We start from the raw sequence: 21,169 nt of genomic DNA, 5'->3' as shown, positions 1-21,169 counted from the left end.
TTATTCATTTTATTAATTTATTGTGATTTTTATTTTTAATACAATCTACTGTTACTTTAACTTTTACGGACACAGCATGTTGTTTGAGATCGTTTTAAGGCGAAAGAAAGATAATATGATTGGCTGGCAACCAGTTCAGAGTGTACCCCGCCTACTGCCAGAAGTCAGCTGGGATAGGCTCCAGCACACCCTCTGATCCCAGTGAGGAAAAGCGGATTAAAACATGGATGGATAAAAACAGTACCTGTGCAACATGTCAATCAGGAAGTTGAAATGTTGCCATTTACTAAACTTGAGACATAACAACCCCTTGAATTCTCAGTTCATGTCACTTCATTTGACAATTATCCCCTCACCTGCTGGCTCTCAAAGGTCCAGGTGCTGTCAGGCAAAGAAGCATCCAGGACGCTGATGACCTCCTTAAAGTCAGTGGTGCTACTGGGCTTGACCAAGGTGAAATCACTGTACTCCGACATGGGAGACATGCACGACCGGAAGGAGTGACTCTGAGACATGACGTCTCCTCCCAGAACCTCCACGTACTTGATAGGTCCATCGGTGTTGAGCTGAATGTGCAGATTTCTGTTGGGCTTCTTGTCCTCATCGGAGAGTGTCCGTCGCACGCAACAAGTGGCCCCGCTCGCGCTGCTCTTCATGCATTTGACGCCCAAGACGAGCAAAGTGAGGAGAGACAGCACGGACACCGAGGCCAGAGCCACGATCAAATAAAGCGTGATTCTGCCGCCTTTCTTGCCGGGCTCGGACGCCTTGTGTCTCAGCTCCAACACGGGCTCGTTCACGCCGTCCTCCAGCAGGATGGACAGCGTGACGGTGGCCGACTGGACCGGCTCCCCGTCGTCTTTGACTTCGACGATCAGCCTCTGAGAGGAGTCGTCGTGCTCGGACACGGCGCGTTTGGTCCTCACCTCCCCAGTGTACAAATTGATCGTGAACAGGGAGGCGTCCGTGGCCTCCGCCACTTTGTAGGAGATCCAGGCGTTGTGGCCCGAGTCGGCGTCCACGGCCGTCACCTTGGTGAGCAAGTGGCCCGCCTTGGCCGAGCGGGGCACCCTCAGGTGGGAGGCGGCGTGGGGGGAGGGGTATATGACAGCAGGGGCGTTGTCGTTCTGGTCCAGGATGAAAACGTGGACGGTGGCGTTGCTACTGAGGGACGGGGAGCCCTGGTCCTTCGCCTCAACCTGAACCCGAAACACTTTGACTTTCTCGTAGTCAAACGAGTGCATGCTGAAGATGCTGCCGTTCTCCGAGTTCACGTAAACGTAAGACGACACGGACACGTCGTGCACTTTGGAGTCCACGATGGAGTAAGACACTTTGGCGTTTTCACCAGCATCCGGGTCATTTGCAGACACTGAGTACAGTATCAAGCCTGCTACTCCATTCTCTCTTAAATAAACATTGTACGAGCTCTGAGAGAACGCAGGAGGGTTGTCATTAACGTCAGTGATGCTGACAGCTATCATTTTCTGACTAGAGAGAGGAGGAAAGCCTCCATCAGTGGCTGTAATCTCAATATTATACTCAGATACACTCTCTCGGTCTAAAGCAGCACTGGTGACCAGCGCGTAAACGTTAGAAAAAGAGCTTTTTAGGGCAAAAGGAGAGCCCTCTTTCAGGTGTAATGTGACATTACCATTCTGACCTGAGTCAAGATCACGAGCACTTATGAGGGCGACAACACTTCCACTCGGGGCATCCTCACGCACAGGTTTTGGCTGAGAGGTGAGGACGATTTCAGGAGGATTATCATTGGAGTCCATCACATCAACCTGCACACGACAATGACCCTCCATCTCAGGGCTGCCTTTATCTTTAGCAGTTATGTCAATGTCATATGACTTTGTTGTCTCATAGTCTAATTTCTCCTTTAAAGTGATCTCACCAGTAACGGGATTCATGTCAAACATGGATAACACAGAATCTGGAGTCGTGGAGCCAAATGAAAAGCCAATTTCGCCATTCAACCCTTCATCTGCATCTGTTGCTTTTGGTCTGATAATAATAGTCCCTTTCACACCATTTTCACTCACGGTTACTTTGTAGAGATTTCTCTCAAAAACCGGAAAGTTATCATTGCTGTCAAGTACATTTATAGTAATTTCTGAAGTGCCTGTTCGAGTCGGACTTCCTCCATCAAATGCAGTTAATAATATTTTATGAACAGCCTTCTTCTCTCTGTCTAAAGGCTTATCCAGCACTAGCTCAGGGACGGGGTTTCCACCCTCTATTTCCTTTATTCGAAGGGAACAGCAGTCATTTTTACTGAGAGTATATGATTTAATTGAGTTGCTTCCCACGTCAGGATCCGCTGCGCTCTTCAAAGGAAAACGCCTGCCCACCGCTGCAGATTCGGCTAATTTGAAGGATAACTCATTCGAAGTAAAACTAGGGGAGTTATCATTAACGTCTCGTATTTCAACCTCAATTCTATGCAATTGCAGCGGGTCCTCAATGACGACCTGCAGGGGGAGCACGCAGCTTGCGCTTTGTCCGCACAAAGCCTCTCTGTCTATTCTGTCGCTGACCAGCAGCTCGCCCTTCCCCGCATCCACGCTGAAATACTGCTTACCGGCCTCGGAGGCGACACGCAGCTTGCGCTCAAATATCTCAGACAGCCCCAAAGACAGATCTTTGGCCAGATTCCCCACCACGGAACCCCGTTTGAGTTCCTCTGGGATGCTATAACGAGTCTGTGCATCCAATGTAGTCCACAATGCAAAATGCCACAAAAGAGCTCGCCATCGCCAGTCTCGGCATCCTATTGTCTTTTCCATCCTTCTCTCAATAAAATACATCAATTCCCGTCCAGAGAAAAATAGACCGTCAAGACAAAATCCATATTCCAACCACGTGACATCCTCAAACAATATCCATCCATCGTGAAAATGAAGAATAAAATCAAGTATAACGCTACTACATGGCAGATGTAGATCCTCTCCTCCCTTCACTGAGCATTGTGGTTGTGTTACTGAATTGTATGGGGGAGGGAGAGGATCTCTTTGTACAGTTCAGACAGCTATTGGTGCACAGCGTCCATCCGCTCGGCCAATCAGAGACACTCTCGGTATCGCTGTCACACACCAACATACACGCACAGAGCTCATCTGTCCTCAACGGAGAGCAAGAAAAGCGGCAGAGAGAATATATCAGCACATAATATTTTGATAATTCGATCAGCACAAATTATACATATATATATATATATATAATGAATAAAAAAATGAATTAGGAGACCATTTGTTTCTAATGTTGTCGTCAATTGTCTCATTGACTACATATATATATATATATATATATATATATATATATATATATATATATATATGTGTGTGTGTGTGTGTGTGTGTGTGTGTGTGTGTGTGTGTGTGTGTGTGTGTGTGTGTGTGTGTGTGTGTAGTCAATTGAGAGTTTTATATGGTGGTTACCTTTAGTGGATAGCTGTGTATCTAATACAGGGGTGTCCAAAGTCGGTCCGGGAGGGCCGCTGTCCTGCCTGTTTTCCAGCTCTCCCAGGAGCAACACACCTGATTCACATCATCAGGATTGTTCTAATGCTGCTCCAGAGCTGGTTGATGAGCTGATCATTTGAATCAGGTGTGTTACAGCTGGGAGAGCTGGAAAACAGGCAGGACAGCGGCCCTCCAGGACAGACTTTGGACACCCCTGATCTCATATAATGTTCATCGCGTGTTCATGTCCTCTACGACATCACAAGATTAATTTCACTACATGAAAGAATGAATACCAGTCTTCTAAGGCGTAGCCTCCAACATTTAAACTTTTTACAAAAGCCTTCGCCATTGGCCTTCCCTTTCTTTTTTATTTATTTTATTCTGTAGCACTTTAAGATTACTAAAATATGAAGTGCACCACAAATAATAATAATAATAATAATAATAATAACAATCACAACAATAATAAAAATCATAATTAATATTGAAAGTCAGTTATTGTCATGTTGCATGGTGGTGGTGGACCCCAAAAAGCAGGCAGGAGGGAGGAGCAGGGTGTATTTGAAGAAGTGTATTGATAAAACACAGAAAACTAAATCCAAAACAAAGTCAAAAGTAACAAACAAAAACCATGACTTAAACAAAAACTATCAATCACCAAAACGCTACTAGAACAAACATGACAGCAGCAAAGGAACAGCAAACAAACAAACATGACAGTAGCAAGAGCAAACAATGACCCGACACTGAGTGTTCGGGCTGGGAGTCCTTTTAAGGCCCTAATTACCTATGACCAACAGGTGTGCAGCTGCCGGGGGAGCCCTACAGTGCCACCTGTTGGTCCATAAACCGAATCATGACAGTTATTGGAACGACCCCGCATCTCCAGTTTGCAAGTGGGCCCTGTCACCAGCTCTCATCACCGTCGCTGTTCTTTGAAATAGTGCTGAAACACTCAGCTCCAATTGGACGACACAGCAGGCATGTTCGTCAAACGGATTATTTTTCAACAGAATGTTCAGTTATGTGAGAGCAGACCGCCCACATTGTATTGAAATATATTTCATGAGTGAACAATTTCTGAGAATATTTATCCTGGTTTCAATGGCACAGGTATTTTTGATTCCGAGTTGGACGTTTAGAATTCATCTTTTTTTTTTCAGAATTTTGGCTCACCTGCTGGCTCTCAAAGGTCCAGGTGCTGTCAGGCAAAGAAGCATCCAGGACGCTGATGACCTCCTTAAAGTCAGTGGTGCTACTGGGCTTGACCAGGGTGAAATCACTGTACTCCGACATGGGAGACATGCACGACCGGAAGGAGTGACTCTGAGACATGACGTCTCCTCCCAGAACCTCCACGTACTTGATGGGCCCATCGGTGTTGAGCTGAATGTGCAAATTTCTGTTGGGCTTCTTGTCGTCATCGGAGAGTGTCCGTCGCACGCAGCAAGTGGCGCCGCTCGTGCTGCTCTTCATGCATTTGACGCCCAAGACGAGCAAAGTGAGCAGAGACAGCACGGACACCGAGGCCAGAGCCACGATCAAATAAAGCGTGATTCTGCCGCCTTTCTTGCCGGGCTCGGACACCTTGTGTCTATGCTCCAACACGGGCTTGCTCACGCCGTCCTCCAGCAGGATGGACAGCGTGACGGTGGCCGACTGGACCGGCTCCCCGTCGTCCTTGACTTCGACGATCAGCCTCTGAGAGGAGTCGTCGTGCTCGGACACGGCGCGTTTAGTCCTCACCTCCCCCGTGTACAAATTTATCGTGAACAGGGAGGCGTCCGTGGCCTCCGCCACTTTGTAGGAGATCCAGGCGTTGTGGCCCGAGTCGGCGTCCACGGCCGTCACCTTGGTGAGCAGGTGGCCCGCCTTGGCCGAGCGGGGCACCCTCAGGTGGGAGGCGGCGTGGGGGGAGGGGTATATGACAGCGGGGGCGTTGTCGTTCTGGTCCAGGATGAAAACGTGGACGGTGGCGTTGCTGCTGAGGGACGGGGAGCCCTGGTCCTTCGCCTCAACCTGAACCCGAAACACTTTGACTTTCTCGTAGTCAAACGAGTGCATGCTGAAGATGCTGCCGTTCTCCGAGTTCACGTAAACGTAAGACGACACGGACACGTCGTGCACTTTGGAGTCCACGATGGAGTAAGACACTTTGGCGTTTTCACCAGCATCCGGGTCACTTGCTGACACCGAGTACAGTATCGAGCCCGCTACTCCGTTCTCTCTTAAATAAACATTGTACGAGCTCTGAGAGAACACAGGAGGGTTGTCATTAACGTCAGTGATGCTGACACGTATCATTTTTTTACGAGAAAGAGGAGGAGAGCCTGCATCGCTGGCTGTAATTTCAATATTGTACTCAGACGTACTCTCTCGGTCTAAAACACCACTGGTGACGAGCGCGTAATTATTGGAAAAAGACGGTTTCAGAATAAAAGGGGAGCCTTTTGCTAGCTGCAATGTTACCTGACTATTATTACCTGCGTCTGCATCACGCGATGTAAGCAGAGCTACAACGGATCCACTTGGTGCATCCTCCCGGACTGGCTGCGGTTCTGAGGTGAGGATAATTTCTGGAGCATTATCGTTCATATCAATAACATCAATCTGCACACGGCAGTGACTCTCCATTTCAGGAGTCCCTTTGTCTTTAGCAGTCACTTCAATTTTGTAAGACGCATCTTTTTCATAATCTAAGTCTCCTTTTAAAAATATTTCACCTGTCTGCGAATTTAATTTAAAAACAGACAATACAGAATCAAGTGTGCGTGTGCTAAAAAAATATTCCACTTCTCCATTTTGTCCCTCGTCTGCATCAGTCGCTATTATTTTTAGTACAAATGCATCTTTTGCCACGTTCTCTTGTAAGGACGCTTTATACAAATTTTTGTCAAAAACAGGGAAATTGTCATTGATGTCAAGCACCGTAATCGTAATTTGTGCAGTGCCAGACATGACTGGATTTCCTCCGTCTAAAGCAGTCAGTAAGAGCTGATGAGAAGATTTCCTTTCTCTATCCAGTGGTTTTTGTAACACCAATTCAGGAACTAATTTACCATCCTCAACCTCCTTTACTTTCAATGTGAAACATTCGTTTTTAGCCAAATTATACGTTTTTACCGAATTGCTCCCAATATCTAAATCCTCCGCACTTTCGAGAAGGAAACGAGTTCCCACTGCGGCTGATTCCGCGATTTTTAAAAAGAGTTCGTTTGTATGAAACCGAGGTGAATTGTCATTTATGTCTTTAATGTCTACTTCGATTCGATGCAATTGCAGGGGATTTTCCACCACAACTTGCAGAGGCAGCACGCAGGTGGCGCTTTGTCCGCACAAAGCCTCTCTGTCTATTCTGTCGCTGACCAGCAGCTCGCCCTTCCCCGCATCCACGCTGAAATACTGCTTACCGGCCTCGGAGGCGACACGCAGCTTGCGCTCAAATATCTCAGACAACCCCAAAGACAGATCTCTGGCCACATTTCCCACCACGGAGCCTTTTTTGAGCTCCTCTGGGATGCTGTAACGAGTCTGCGCATCCACTGTAGTCCACATGAGAAAATGCCACAAAAGAGCTCGCCATCGCCAGTCTCGGTATCCTATTGTCTTTGTCATCCTTGCTCCGCTATGACGCAAACATCCCCATCCACATCCTCTTCACGGCATTTGCTCCATCCACAAAAATTGGAGATATTTCAACGACAACAACAAAAACATCTCAAGCCATTTGGGCGGAACTACAGAATAAAAGGCGTTATAATGTTTGAAAAATACGAGCTGATTCCTTTCTGTCTGTGCCGCAGCCCAGTGCTTTCTACGTGTTAGTGAGATGAAGCTGCGCGGGGGGCTGGGACGAGATTGCTTTGTACAGTCTTCAATTCTATTGGTTCACGGCTTGCACCTCCATCAGCCAATCTGGAGCATCTGATCTCCAAACGCTCTTAAAGTGACAGCATCTTTGCCTCGTTGCAAGCAGTGACATGACGTTTTTTATGGCAATTATGAGAGGGAACTTATTTTCTTTGTGAGTGTCCTCCAGCACTGTTCAAATTACAACTGTGTTCGTGAATTAGTAACAAATTATGTTTAAGTTTAGAGCAGTGGGTGGTGATATTACACCATTAATGGCAGGAATGGCTGATTTGACACTCCCCGTGGAGAAGAGGAATATTTAACGTCCAAATTTCAATTGTCATCAACAAATAAACTTAATAAAAATGGAATCTCGATCTTAGAGCCTCTCTCAGGCAAGGTGCCAGTTTGATATGCATTCGAAAAACGAATGCAGAAAATTTCCGTTCCAATTCTACGCTGTGTTGGCACTAATGTCACAATAGAGTTCTGAAAGGTTTCAGTCTCAGGTGAATGTGCGTGAGAGACACACACCTACAGTGGGCTACCTACAGTTGACTGGACTTTAATCTACTAAATGCAGTGATAAATATTGCATTGACTTAAAATGCAAATTAAAGGAGCCGCAAATGGATGGATCTCCAATTGTTGGGCTGAAATGATTACAATAGATCAAAATATACGGAACCCACAAATCCACTATTTATCAAATTAAATACGATGAAATTTTATGACCTGGTTGACTTTAAAATCGCCCAATTAATGTACAAAGCACACAATAACCTGCTCTGCCAAAACATTCAGAAGTTTTTCGAAATTCGAGAAAGCAGCTATGATTTAAGAGGTACCAACTTATTCAAAAAACTCAAAACAAGAACAAACATCAAGCAAAGAAGTGTATCTATCAAAGGTGTTAATCTGTGGAATAATCTCGAAACGGACCTGAAAATGAGTAAATCGCTTGCTGAGTTCAAAAACAAATTCAAAAAAATAGTACAAACAACCTACATCAATCAGAGTTAAAATGATAAATTCAAAACATTAAATATAAGGATAAATCAGAACTAAGTTGATAAATAGAGAAAGGTATATAAATATCCATTATGAATACAAGAGAAAATTGACACAAGAGTGTCAGGGTGTGGAAGTATATAATCCCGATACAAACCAAAAGTTGTAAAAATATCACGGTTAAGGGTAAAGTATGAGCCTTAATGGAGACTTCTTTCTTCTTACTTTTTTCTTTTCTGATTGATATAAAAATGATTTATTAGATACAATCACATAACGGGGTAGGACTAGATAAAATTTTTTACTTCTTCCTACTCCCTTGAACATAATAACTGTGTTGTATGAAGATTGATTTCTTTCTTTTTTTATCTACCTTATTTTCTGTCAAATTATTACTGTATATATGTTTTATGTTCAATAAACAAACAAACAAACAAACAAACAACTTAAATCTGTTTTTCAGACCGATTTTTTTTCCAACACGTTGGAAGGGAAGTTGTTAGTTTTAAAACCAACACTGTTATCGGGTGCATTTTAAAGATGGACCCTATTATTTTGTCATATTGTTTCCAAGATGAGTTAAATGCAACTAAATGAAAGCACAGATTATTTCGAGGGACATTTTATTCCAATAATCAGTGCTGTAATGCTTTATTCAAATATCCCTGCCTCGTTGTGGTGTGGTACTGCTTCTTTGTGTGCAATTCGATTGAGAGCCTATTAAGTATATTTCTAAAAGTCAGACCATGAGAAATATTGTTGCTCCAGATTGATATGAAAATAAATTGCGCTGAATTATTATCTCATGTCAGACAAAGAGCACAACTATAGGGCGCCATTTGCAATTTAAAAAAACCCAAAAGAAAACAAAAAACACTTTTTTGTCATGTTTGTTAAAACAGTGACTATAACTTGAATGTGGCAACTGATAGGATAAATACGACTGGAAAAAAAACATCTGTACATCTTGTCCGTCTCAAATTTGATATTCAAGAAAAAATCAGAGCCAGAAGGCGTGACTTAACAGGTGTCAATCATTTGTCAAGCACTTGTGGACACTCATCATACCCCAACCCCGCTCGCACCTCCAAAGCCTCGCAATGTAGCCCGAGCGAGGCACCCTATTTCGTCTGGACTCTTCCTACAACTCTAAATGGCTTCACTTTGAAGTTGAATCTTTTCTGAGGCTGTGTGGTGTGCAGGCGACGAATTTGCCCGCAAGTGTGCCAAATATGATAGACACGTTGTAAGTCACGTGTTCTGTCTCTGACTGTTTGCTTTTCCTTGGGCATGGCGGTTTTATGACTTCAAATTAGAGGCGTAAGATGGGGCCAGAGACAGATGATTTTTTTTCATAGATCGTATGACAGTATACATGATAATGTATACTGTCAAGTCATAATACCTGTTATGACAACTATGACAAAGCTATTTTGAATGAAAAATTCCAACAAACAGGAGGCATAAACACAGACAACGAAAATAAAGAAATGTACTACCATTTATAGATGGAGAAGAGAAGCTTGGCTACTCACAGTTGAAACTAAACCAAAACAAAGTGTGCATGACAAGAAGTCAGTTGCAAAAGTTGTCCTCGAGAGTAAACTAAAGTAGCGCTCACCTGCTGGCTCTCAAAGGTCCAGGTGCTGTCAGGCAAAGAAGCATCCAGGACGCTGATGACCTCCTTAAAGTCAGTGGTGCTACTGGGCTTGACCAGCGTGAAATCACTGTACTCCGACATGGGAGACATGCACGACCTGAAGGAGTGACTCTGAGACATGACGTCTCCTCCCAGAACCTCCACGTACTTGATGGGTCCATCGGTGTTGAGCTGAATGTGCAGATTTCTGTTGGGCTTCTTGGCGTCATCGGAGAGTGTCCGTCGCACGCAGCAAGTGGCGCCGCTCGCGCTGCTCTTCATGCATTTGACGCCCAAGACGAGCAAAGTGAGCAGAGACAGCACGGACACCGAGGCCAGAGCCACGATCAAATAAAGCGTGATTCTGCCGCCTTTCTTGCCGGGCTCGGACGCCTTGTGTCTCAGCTCCAACACGGGCTCGTTCACGCCGTCCTCCAGCAGGATGGACAGCGTGACGGTGGCCGACTGGACCGGCTCCCCGTCGTCTTTGACTTCGACGATCAGCCTCTGAGAGGAGTCGTCGTGCTCGGACACGGCGCGTTTGGTCCTCACCTCCCCAGTGTACAAATTGATCGTGAACAGGGAGGCGTCCGTGGCCTCCGCCACTTTGTAGGAGATCCAGGCGTTGTGGCCCGAGTCGGCGTCCACGGCCGTCACCTTGGTGAGCAAGTGGCCCGCCTTGGCCGAGCGGGGCACCCTCAGGTGGGAGGCGGCGTGGGGGGAGGGGTATATGACAGCAGGGGCGTTGTCGTTCTGGTCCAGGATGAAAACGTGGACGGTGGCGTTGCTACTGAGGGACGGGGAGCCCTGGTCCTTCGCCTCAACCTGAACCCGAAACACTTTGACTTTCTCGTAGTCAAACGAGTGCATGCTGAAGATGCTGCCGTTCTCCGAGTTCACGTAAACGTAAGACGACACGGACACGTCGTGCACTTTCGAGTCCACGATGGAGTAAGACACTTTGGCATTTTCAGCAGCATCCGGGTCACTTGCAGAGACAGAGTACAGTATCGAGCCTGCTAGTCCGTTCTCTTTTAAGTAAACATTATACGTGCTCTGAGAGAAGACAGGGGGGTTGTCATTAACGTCAGTAATGCTGACACGTATCATTTTTTTACTAGAGAGAGGAGGAGAGCCTGCATCGCTGGCTGTAATTTCAATATTGTACTCAGACGTACTCTCTCGGTCTAAAGCACCACTGGTAACCAGAGCATAATTATTTGAAAAAGACGGTTTAAGTGTAAAAGGCAAGCCATTAGGTAGTTGCAGTGTAACTTTGCTATTATTTCCCGAGTCAATGTCTTTGACACTAATCAAAGCCACCACGGTGCCACGTGCCGCATCTTCACGGGCAGGACTTGGTTTAGAAGTCAGAACAATTTCGGGAGCATTATCATTGATGTCTTCTATGTCAAGCTGCAGGCGACAGTGACCTTCCATTTCAGGCACACCTTTGTCTTTTGCAGTGACATCAATCAGATATGATGCAAAAGCCTCGTAGTCTAACTCCCCCTTTAAAACAATTTGTCCAGTTTGTTCATTGATTTCAAATGTTGATAAAACAGCTTCTGGCGTACGGACCCCAAAATAATATCGAATTTCACTATTAACACCTTGATCAATATCTGTAGCTTTTAATCTCAATACTAACGTGCCTTTTGTGCTATTCTCTTTCAAAGAAACTTTGTACTCTTTTTCGTCAAATACAGGAAAATTGTCATTATTATCAAGCACATCAATTAGAATTTTACATGTTCCAGATTTAAACGGGTTTCCCCCATCTAATCCTGTTAAAAGCAATTGATGAGTGGACATTCTTTCCCTGTCCAACGATTTGTCTAACACCAATTCTGGAGCACTTAAACCATTCTTTTCGTCTTTAAACTTTAAAGAAAAATGTTCATTTTTCATTAAAGTGTATGTTTTGAGAGAATTGCTTCCAACATCGGGGTCCTCTGCACTCTCCAAAGGAAAACGGGTACCCACTGCAACGGATTCTGGTATTTTAAGGTTAATTTCCTGCGTTTGAAAACGAGGAAAATTGTCGTTAATGTCTCTGATTTCCACTTCGATTCGATGCAATTGCAGGGGATTTTCCACCACAACCTGCAGGGGGAGCACGCAGTTTGCGCTTTGTCCGCACAAAGCCTCTCTGTCTATTCTGTCGCTGACCAGCAGCTCGCCCTTCCCCGCATCCACGCTGAAATACTGCTTACCGGCCTCGGAGGCGACACGCAGCTTGCGCTCAAATATCTCAGACAGCCCCAAAGACAGATCTTTGGCCAGATTCCCCACCACCGAACCTTGCTTGAGCTCCTCTGGGATGCTGTAACGAGTCTGCGCATCCACTGTAGTCCACAAGAGAAAATGCCACAAAAGAGCTCGCCATCGCCAGTCTCGGTATCCTATTGTCTTTGTCATCTTGCTCCGCTATGACGCAAAAATCCTCATCAACATCCTCTTCACGGCAATTGCTCCATCCATACAAACGGGGGAGATTTACACCTTACATCCCTCAAGCCATCTTCGCAGAACTACTGAATTGCAATTCCTTTAAATGTTCAGAAAAACAAGTACACAGCTGATTCCGTTCTGTCTGTGCTGCAGCTCGGTGCTTTCTACGTGTGAGATGAAGCTGCGTGGGGGCTGGGACAAGATTGCTTTGTACAGTCTTCAATCCTATTGGTTTACTGGTTGCATTTTCACCATCCAACCAGAAGGCAGCTGATCAACACTCACTCTTAAAGGCACAGCTCGCAGTGCCCCCCCCCCCCCCCCCCCCCCACACACACCGCCTCTCGCCTTCTCCTCTTGCTCTTTGAACGCAATAAAAATACACTGTTTTCTCATTTTGCTGATATTTGCCGTTAGGTTAAAAAATGAATACTTGAAAGCCATTCAACACACAAATATCATATGCTAAATATGACACTGCAGTTATCTTGACACGCATCATCAAAGGTACAATACATTCCGTCACAATTCCAACAGTGAGCTGCGTCATTGCGCAGGACACCTAAAACTATATCATGTCTCTGTTATTTCTGTGTGAGGAAGATTGACTATTCACGTCTGTTTGCTGCACTCAGAACGGGTCTGATGACAATAATAAGCACCAGAACATACCTGTATGTAAACAAAAAATAAACAACCAGTGATGACAATGACCCACATTAGCTAAACATTAGCCGACTGAAACAATGTTTAAAAGGAAACTGAAACATCAAAACCGTCAATTTATGCAGAAATCCCTTTTTATTTTTATGGAATAAATAGACAAAGTTATTGGTGTTGATTCGAACGTGCCGCATTTGATTTGTTTTTAAGTCGCTGCTTGCAATCAAGGTTCTGAGTTGTGATTGTATTCAAATGTCATGATTGAAGAGCAAATAAACAGACAACAACCTTCTTTGTTTTAACACTGCGCTGTAGCAGAACGCCAAGATCACCATTGTAAATTCCAACAAAACTGAATACTTTTGTAATGGTTATTAATTTCGTAGGACACCTTCTTCGACTCTTATGGGTGTTATGTGTTTCGATTGTAAGCTCAAAACCAAGAGAAAATGCACAAAGAGGTGAAATTGACCAACGTGATTAACATGCTCCTCTTTCCAGACATTTTTTAAAATTATTAGCTTTTTCTTGAGCGAGGCAGGATGGGTCAAATTATTATGGTTGGACAATTTGATCTTTGATTATGGTCGATGCTGAAGGTGTGATGAGGTAGCTGATGTTATACATCTGTTTCTGCAGCTAAGATGATTTATTTTATTTACCTATGCCAGCTAGTCATGCATTTTCTACATATATATATACACACACACAAACACACACACACACACACACACACAACATATATCATCTGCACCAGTTTATGGAAGTCAACATGCGACCCTATCAAATTAATTAGGATGCAAGAAGCTCACCAAAATATTTTTCAATGAACACTGACTAGGACAAATCTGACTTTGGTTTTTGTCGCGCTTCCAAAAGTCGCTGTCCGCACATCCATGGTGCTGAAGTGGTTCAGACTCGGCACTGGACTACGTCACACTGAAGTTTGTTTCCACAATCAAACTATAGGTTACTGCAAAACTACGGTATTAGAACATTTCAAGGCAGCACATCCTGAGGACGTTATAGTTTGTTTCGAGATTATCAAATAAGTAGTGACTACAAAAATGGATCACTCGTTGAATAACAACAATGAAAATGTGTGAATGCCAAAGATGTGGAGTGCAGCAAGTTGTGCTTGAGTGCAAACTAAAGTAGCACTCACCTGCTGGCTCTCAAAGGTCCAGGTGCTGTCAGGCAAAGAAGCATCCAGGACACTGATGACCTCCTTAAAGTCAGTGGTGCTACTGGGCTTGACCAGCGTGAAATCACTGTACTCCGACATGGGAGACATGCACGACCGGAAGGAGTGACTCTGAGACATGACGTCTCCTCCCAGAACCTCCACGTACTTGATGGGTCCATCGGTGTTGAGCTGAATGTGCAGATTTCTGTTGGGCTTCTTGGCGTCATCGGAGAGTGTCTGTCGCACGCAGCAAGTGGCCCCGCTCGCGCTGCTCTTCATGCATTTGACGCCCAAGACGAGCAAAGTGAGCAGAGACAGCACGGACACCGAGGCCAGAGCCACGATCAAATAAAGCGTGATTCTGCCGCCTTTCTTGCCGGGCTCGGACGCCTTGTGTCTCAGCTCCAACACGGGCTCGCTCACGCCGTCCTCCAGCAGGATGGACAGCGTGACGGTGGCCGACTGGACCGGCTCCCCGTCGTCCTTGACTTCGACGATCAGTCTCTGAGAGGAGTCGTCGTGCTCGGACACGGCGCGTTTGGTCCTCATCTCCCCAGTGTACAAATTGATCGTGAACAGGGAGGCGTCCGTGGCCTCCGCCACTTTGTAGGAGATCCAGGCGTTGTGGCCCGAGTCGGCGTCCACGGCCGTCACCTTGGTGAGCAGGTGGCCCGCCTTGGCCGAGCGGGGCACCCTCAGGTGGGAGGCGGCGTGGGGGGAGGGGTATATGACAGCGGGGGCGTTGTCGTTCTGGTCCAGGATGAAAACGTGGACGGTGGCGTTGCTGCTGAGGGACGGGGAGCCCTGGTCCTTCGCCTCAACCTGAACCCGAAACACTTTGACTTTCTCGTAGTCAAACGAGTGCATGCTGAAGATGCTGCCGTTCTCCGAGTTCACGTAAACGTAAGACGACACGGACACGTCATGCACTTTGGAGTCCACGATGGAGTAAGACACTTTGGCATTTTCACCAGCATCCGGATCACTTGCAGACACCGAGTACAGTATCGAGCCTGCTACTCCGTTCTCTTTTAAATAAACATTGTACGAGCTCTGAGAGAACACAGGAGGGTTGTCATTAACGTCAGTGATGCTGACAGCTATCATTTTCTTACTAGTGAGAGGAGGAGAGCCTGCATCAGTGGCTGTAATCTCAATGTTGTACTCAGACATACTCTCTCGGTCTAAAACACCACTGGTGACCAGCGCGTAATTATTAGAAAAAGACGGCTTCAGAGTAAAAGGGGAATCTGTGGGAAGATTTAATTTCACGTCACCATTTTTACCAGTGTCAGGGTCACGTACACTCAGCAACGCTACAACAGTTCCAATAGAAGAGTCCTCTGGAATGGAACTAGGCTTAGAAGTTAACAGAATTTCAGGTGCGTTATCGTTTACATCTGTTACATCAACCTGCACGCTGCAATGACCTTCCATTTTTGGTAAACCTTTATCTTTTGCACTAATGTCAATTCGATAAGAGGCCTGTTTTTCACGGTCCAAATTATTTTTTAATAATATATCTCCACTAACAGGGTCAATATGAAATAATGCCAGCACTGATGGTGGCGTGTGTATTCCGAGAGAGTACTCGATTTCACCATTTGGACCATCGTCTATGTCTGTCGCCTTTGTTGTAATGACAAAAGAGCGATTTGGGCTGTTCTCTTCAACGGATATTTTATATAATTTCTTTTCGAAAGAAGGTACATTGTCATTAACGTCAAGAACTTTGATTCTAATTTTTGAAGTTCCCGATTTAACAGGATTGCCACCATCCAAAGCTGTCAGAATTAAATTATGAACAGCTTTTTTCTCTCGATCTAATGATTTATTTAACACTAACTCTGGCGTTTTTCTCCCATTGTCAATGTCTCTAATTTTTAGTGTGAAACATTCGTCTTTGCTGAGCGTGTATGTCTTCACTGTGTTACTTCCAACATCCGGATCCTCTGCACTCTGCAGGGGAAAATTGACACCTACAACGGTGGATTCGGCTATTTCTATAACATGTTCAGTTTTGAGAAAACTCGGAGCATTGTCATTGACGTCATTTATTTCCACTTCAATTCGATGCAATTGCAAGGGATTTTCTACGACGACCTGCAGAGGGAGCACGCATCTTGCGCTTTGCCCACACAAAGCCTCTCTGTCTATTCTGTCGCTGACCAGCAGCTCGCCCTTCCCCGCATCCACGCTGAAATACTGCTTACCAGCCTCGGAGGCGACACGCAGATTGCGCTCAAATATCTCAGACAGCCCCAAAGACAGATCTTTGGCCAGATTCCCTACCACCGAACCTTGCTTGAGCTCCTCAGGGATGATGTAATGAGTCTGAGCATTCACTGTAGTCCACAAAAGAAACTGCCACAAAAGAGCTCGCCATCGCCAGTCTCGGTATCCTATTGTCTTTGTCATCCTTCCTCCGCTACGACGCAAAAATTCTTATCAACATCCTCTGCACGGCATTTGCTCCACCCATACATAGGGATATAATTCGAGAAAAAATCCTCAAGCCATCTAGGCACAACTACCGAATAACAATTCGTTTCAATGTTAAAAGATTCGAGCTGATTCCTTTCTGTCTGTGCCTCCGCTCGGTGCAATCGACGTGTGAGATGAAGCTGCGTGCAGGGGGCAGGGATGAGATTGCTTTGTACAGTCTTCAATTCTATTGGTTCACGGCTCGCACTTCCACCAACCAATCAGAGGGAAGCTGATCCTCATTCACTCTTAAAGTCACAGCCTCCCCACGCCCTTCTTCAAGCATTATTATTTATTTATTTTTTTGGGGCGGGGGGTGGAACAATTTTGACAATATAAGCATAAATATATTTTAGTCAATATGACTAAGTATGAAACATAAATATTTATCAATATTTGAAAGATGTGTTTACATGTACAATATTAGAATGAAATTCAACAGCAAAAAATAAAAACAAAATACTTGTTTTATTCTAAAAGGTGCTGTTGCTGCATTTAAAAAAGCCTGTCAACACTTTTGGGTGCAAAATATTTGCCGAGAGGATTACTGCATCAAACTACCAACATTTGCTGCCTTCAAATCAGATAACATGAAAACGACGGTGCAACAACGAGCACTGCACACAACAGAGATTGGTCATCAGATATTGTGCTTCAAGAAGAGTTCAGTCGAAACAGAAAAACAGTACTCAAGATTCGTCCGAAGCTACTATTCATGCAGGCTAACCCTCATATCAGTTGAATTGTTAAGACTCAATCATTTGGTCCGACTATTAAAGGGCGACGATGTACTGCTGTTTATTCCAATATAACAAGAAGGAATTACCTAAGTAAGTACACAGAGTGTTACTGAATAATAATAAACAAGAAGGAATTACCTAAGTAAGTACACAGAGTGTTACTGAATAATAATAATAATAATAATATTATAAAAGCTATTTCGCAACAGCTCTGATCGCAAGCTGCAATCGAGCCTGAACAACTTCCCGTGACGCACGTCACACGCCACCGTAAGTTAAAGGTGACCTGCGTAATTAGATTTTATTTTTAAAAAAAATTGTGAAAGAGACTGATAGAAAGAATTATTAGGGTGAAGTGTGCATGAACACAAAAAAATATATTACTAACATGCACAGAGACACATAAATGTTTGTTTGTTTATTTTTACTCGACGCCCCTCGCGATCGACTTGGGACCAGTCCGCGAGCTACCGGTCGGTCACGATCGGCGTAATGGGCACCTCTAGCCGTGAGTGGATGTGCATCAATGTGAATTTTCAACCTTCATTCACCAAATTAATTTCAACCGCCGTGCAGGTAACAATTATTGCTCATGCACAAAACTGAGAAGCAAGAAAGTAAGATCACAACAATATGAGACAGTTGGCAAAACTGTGTGCAGTAATAATCAAGTTCAAAAATAATGAATGATTAAAAAATACGACTGTGGGAAACTTTGAAGATTGTTTTGCATTCAAATACTGCTGAATTGTTACTAAAAGCAATTGTAAACTTGCTTCCCTCAAGCTATGACGTAATAGCAGTAATAAGTGAACACAACTCGTAAATATGGCCGACACGTCAGTCTCATACAGCTGAGAATGGATCAATACTCGTTGAACAAAAATAAGGGAAACGTTTAAATGGCAATGAGGTGGAGTGCGATGAGTTCCCCGTGAGTGCAAACTGAAGTAGCGCTCACCTGCTGGCTCTCAAAGGTCCAGGTGCTGTCAGGCAAAGAAGCATCCAGGACGCTGTTGACCTCCTTAAAGTCAGTGGTGCTACTGGGCTTGACCAGCGTGAAATCACTGTACTCCGACATGGGAGACATGCACGACCTGAAGGAGTGACTCTGAGACATGACGTCTCCTCCCAGAACCTCCACGTACTTGATGGGTCCATCGGTGTTGAGCTGAATGTGCAGATTTCTGTTGGGCTTCTTGGCGTCATCGGAGAGTGTCCGTCGCACGCAGCAAGTGGCGCCGCTCGCGCTGCTCTTCATGCATTTGACGCCCAAGACGAGCAAAGTGAGCAGAGACAGCACGGACACCGAGGCCAGAGCCACGATCAAATAAAGCGTGATTCTGCCGCCTTTCTTGCCGGGCTCGGACGCCTTGTGTCTCAGCTCCAACACGGGCTCGTTCACGCCGTCCTCCAGCAGGATGGACAGCGTGACGGTGGCCGACTGGACCGGCTCCCCGTCGTCTTTGACTTCGACGATCAGCCTCTGAGAGGAGTCGTCGTGCTCGGACACGGCGCGTTTGGTCCTCACCTCCCCAGTGTACAAATTGATCGTGAAAAGGGAGGCGTCCGTGGCCTCCGCCACTTTGTAGGAGATCCAGGCGTTGTGGCCCGAGTCGGCGTCCACGGCCGTCACCTTGGTGAGCAAGTGGCCCGCCTTGGCCGAGCGGGGCACCCTCAGGTGGGAGGCGGCGTGGGGGGAGGGGTATATGACAGCAGGGGCGTTGTCGTTCTGGTCCAGGATGAAAACGTGGACGGTGGCGTTGCTACTGAGGGACGGGGAGCCCTGGTCCTTCGCCTCAACCTGAACCCGAAACACTTTGACTTTCTCGTAGTCAAACGAGTGCATGCTGAAGATGCTGCCGTTCTCCGAGTTCACGTAAACGTAAGACGACACGGACACGTCGTGCACTTTGGAGTCCACGATGGAGTAAGACACTTTGGCGTTTTCACCAGCATCCGGGTCACTTGCAGACACCGAACATAAAATATGGCCTGGAGCGCTGTTTTCCTTGACATAAATCGTGTAACGAGGCTGCGAGAAAACCGGTGGGTTGTCGTTTACATCTAAAAGTTTAACGACAATTGTTTTTGCACTCGACAGTGGCGGTTTTCCATAATCAGTGGCACTAATCTCAACACTATACTGGTCATTTATTTCACGATCAAGCGGCCCGTTTGTCACTAATGAGTAGTGATTAGAAACAGACGGATTTAATTTAAAATGAGATTCGGATGGCAGCCGCAACGTAACCTTGCCATTTTCCTTTGAATCGGGGTCTCTTGTACTTATAAGAGCAATGACTGTCCCCTTGGCTGCATCCTCCGGCACCGGGCTCGTTAGGGACGTCACAATTATTTCAGGAGCATTATCATTCACGTCAATGATTTTTATTTCGACGCCGCTGTGCCCCTCCATTTTGGGATTGCCTTTGTCTTTCGCTGTAATGTCAAACCTGTGTAAAGAACTCATTTCATGGTCTAAATCTCCTTTGACTGTAATATCTCCAGTTGCAGATTCAATGTTAAATAATAATAAAATCTCTTCTGACGTTTGCTCTGCAAAACTATATTCAACTTGACCATTTAGTCCTTCATCTGCATCTGTCGCTTTCACTTGTAATATCTGCGCGCCCGGACTCGCCTTCTCGCTGATATTCGCCTCATAAAGCTGCCTCTCGAACTGGGGCGCATTGTCGTTATTGTCAAGGACTGTTATTGTAATTTGGGACGTCCCTGACCGGGCCGGGTCGCCACCATCAACAGCCGTAAGGATGAGATGATGGACAGGCAGCTTTTCTCGATCGAGAGGCTTTTCAAGCACTAGTTCGGGGATTTTCCGTCCATCCTTGTGGCTTTTAACAGCTAATTTAAAATGGTCATTTTTGCTGATAACATAAGAGCGGACAGAGTTAGGGCCCACATCGGGATCTTGTGCACTTTCTAAAGGAAATCGTGCGCCAGGATTTACCAGCTCTGCTATTTTTAATATTTTTTCCTTCGTCAGGAAACTAGGAGAGTTATCATTTGTGTCCAATATTTCAATTTCAACCCTATGCAGTTGCAAGGGGTTGTCTATTACCAGCTCTATGGGGAGCAGGCATGCCGCCCTTTGTCCGCACAGCTCCTCTCTGTCTATTCGATCAGTCACCAGCAGGTCTCCCTTCCCGAGGTCCACACTGAAATACTGCTTACCAGTCTCCGACGTTATCCGCAGTTTACGCCGATGGAGCTCCGAAACGACCAAACCCAAATCCTTTGCAAGATTTCCCACCACCGAGCCCCGTTTTAACTCCTCCGGGATGCTGAAGCGGGTCTGTCCGTCTATTGTACTCCACAAAAGGGAGAAATGATGCCACCACCAAAGCAACTGCCACGCGGGCAATTTGTGCCACATTATTCCACTAAAATGCAATACATCCAGTGAAAGCCTCTACTGATGATGCAAAAACATAGTCTGTAATCCGGCGAAAAAACGTCCTGCCATATGTGAGTGATAGGAGAGATTGTCATGCTTTGTCTGCATAAAGCCCTCCCCCTGCTCGACCGTGTGAAGACAAGTGCGAGGAAGGTGCGACGCGACGAGATCTCTTTGTACACGTCTTACTGTCATTGGTGCACACCGACGACACGTTCCAGCCAACCAGGAAGGCTTCTGTGATACAAT

The 21,169-nt window shown here is 45.6% G+C and overlaps 1 protein-coding gene and 2 pseudogenes across 48 annotated transcripts in view; all 3 read right to left on the bottom strand.

Moving 5' to 3' along the window:
- LOC147208464 (protocadherin gamma-C5-like) overlaps nucleotides 1–21,169 on the bottom strand; it is a 231,170-nt gene that overhangs the window by 14,160 nt on the left and 195,841 nt on the right. The window contains exon 1 of one of the 48 annotated variants that reach the window (XM_086135524.1): nucleotides 18,464–20,995. The exons of 44 other annotated variants lie outside the window; for them this stretch is intronic. In XM_086135524.1, coding sequence (XP_085991650.1) covers nucleotides 18,464–20,899 — 2,436 coding nt within the window. In that variant the 5' untranslated portion in view covers nucleotides 20,900–20,995. Of the gene's footprint in view, nucleotides 1–14,257; nucleotides 16,906–18,463; nucleotides 20,996–21,169 lie in introns of those variants that run through there. 3 more of the 48 variants (XM_086135688.1, XM_086135516.1, XM_086135671.1) reach the window with 3 other exon arrangements.
- On the bottom strand, nucleotides 3,717–7,527 carry LOC147208468 (protocadherin gamma-C5 pseudogene; annotated as a pseudogene).
- On the bottom strand, nucleotides 9,820–12,702 carry LOC147208467 (protocadherin gamma-C5 pseudogene; annotated as a pseudogene).

Source organism: Hippocampus guttulatus, chromosome 2 (genome assembly GCF_054856545.1).
Source record: "Hippocampus guttulatus isolate MCC_2025c chromosome 2, RoL_Hgut_1.0, whole genome shotgun sequence".
Lineage (NCBI taxonomy): Eukaryota > Metazoa > Chordata > Actinopteri > Syngnathiformes > Syngnathidae > Hippocampus > Hippocampus guttulatus.
The sequence above is the reverse complement of the archived record's forward strand: the minus strand, read 5'-3'. Positions and strand labels throughout refer to the sequence as shown.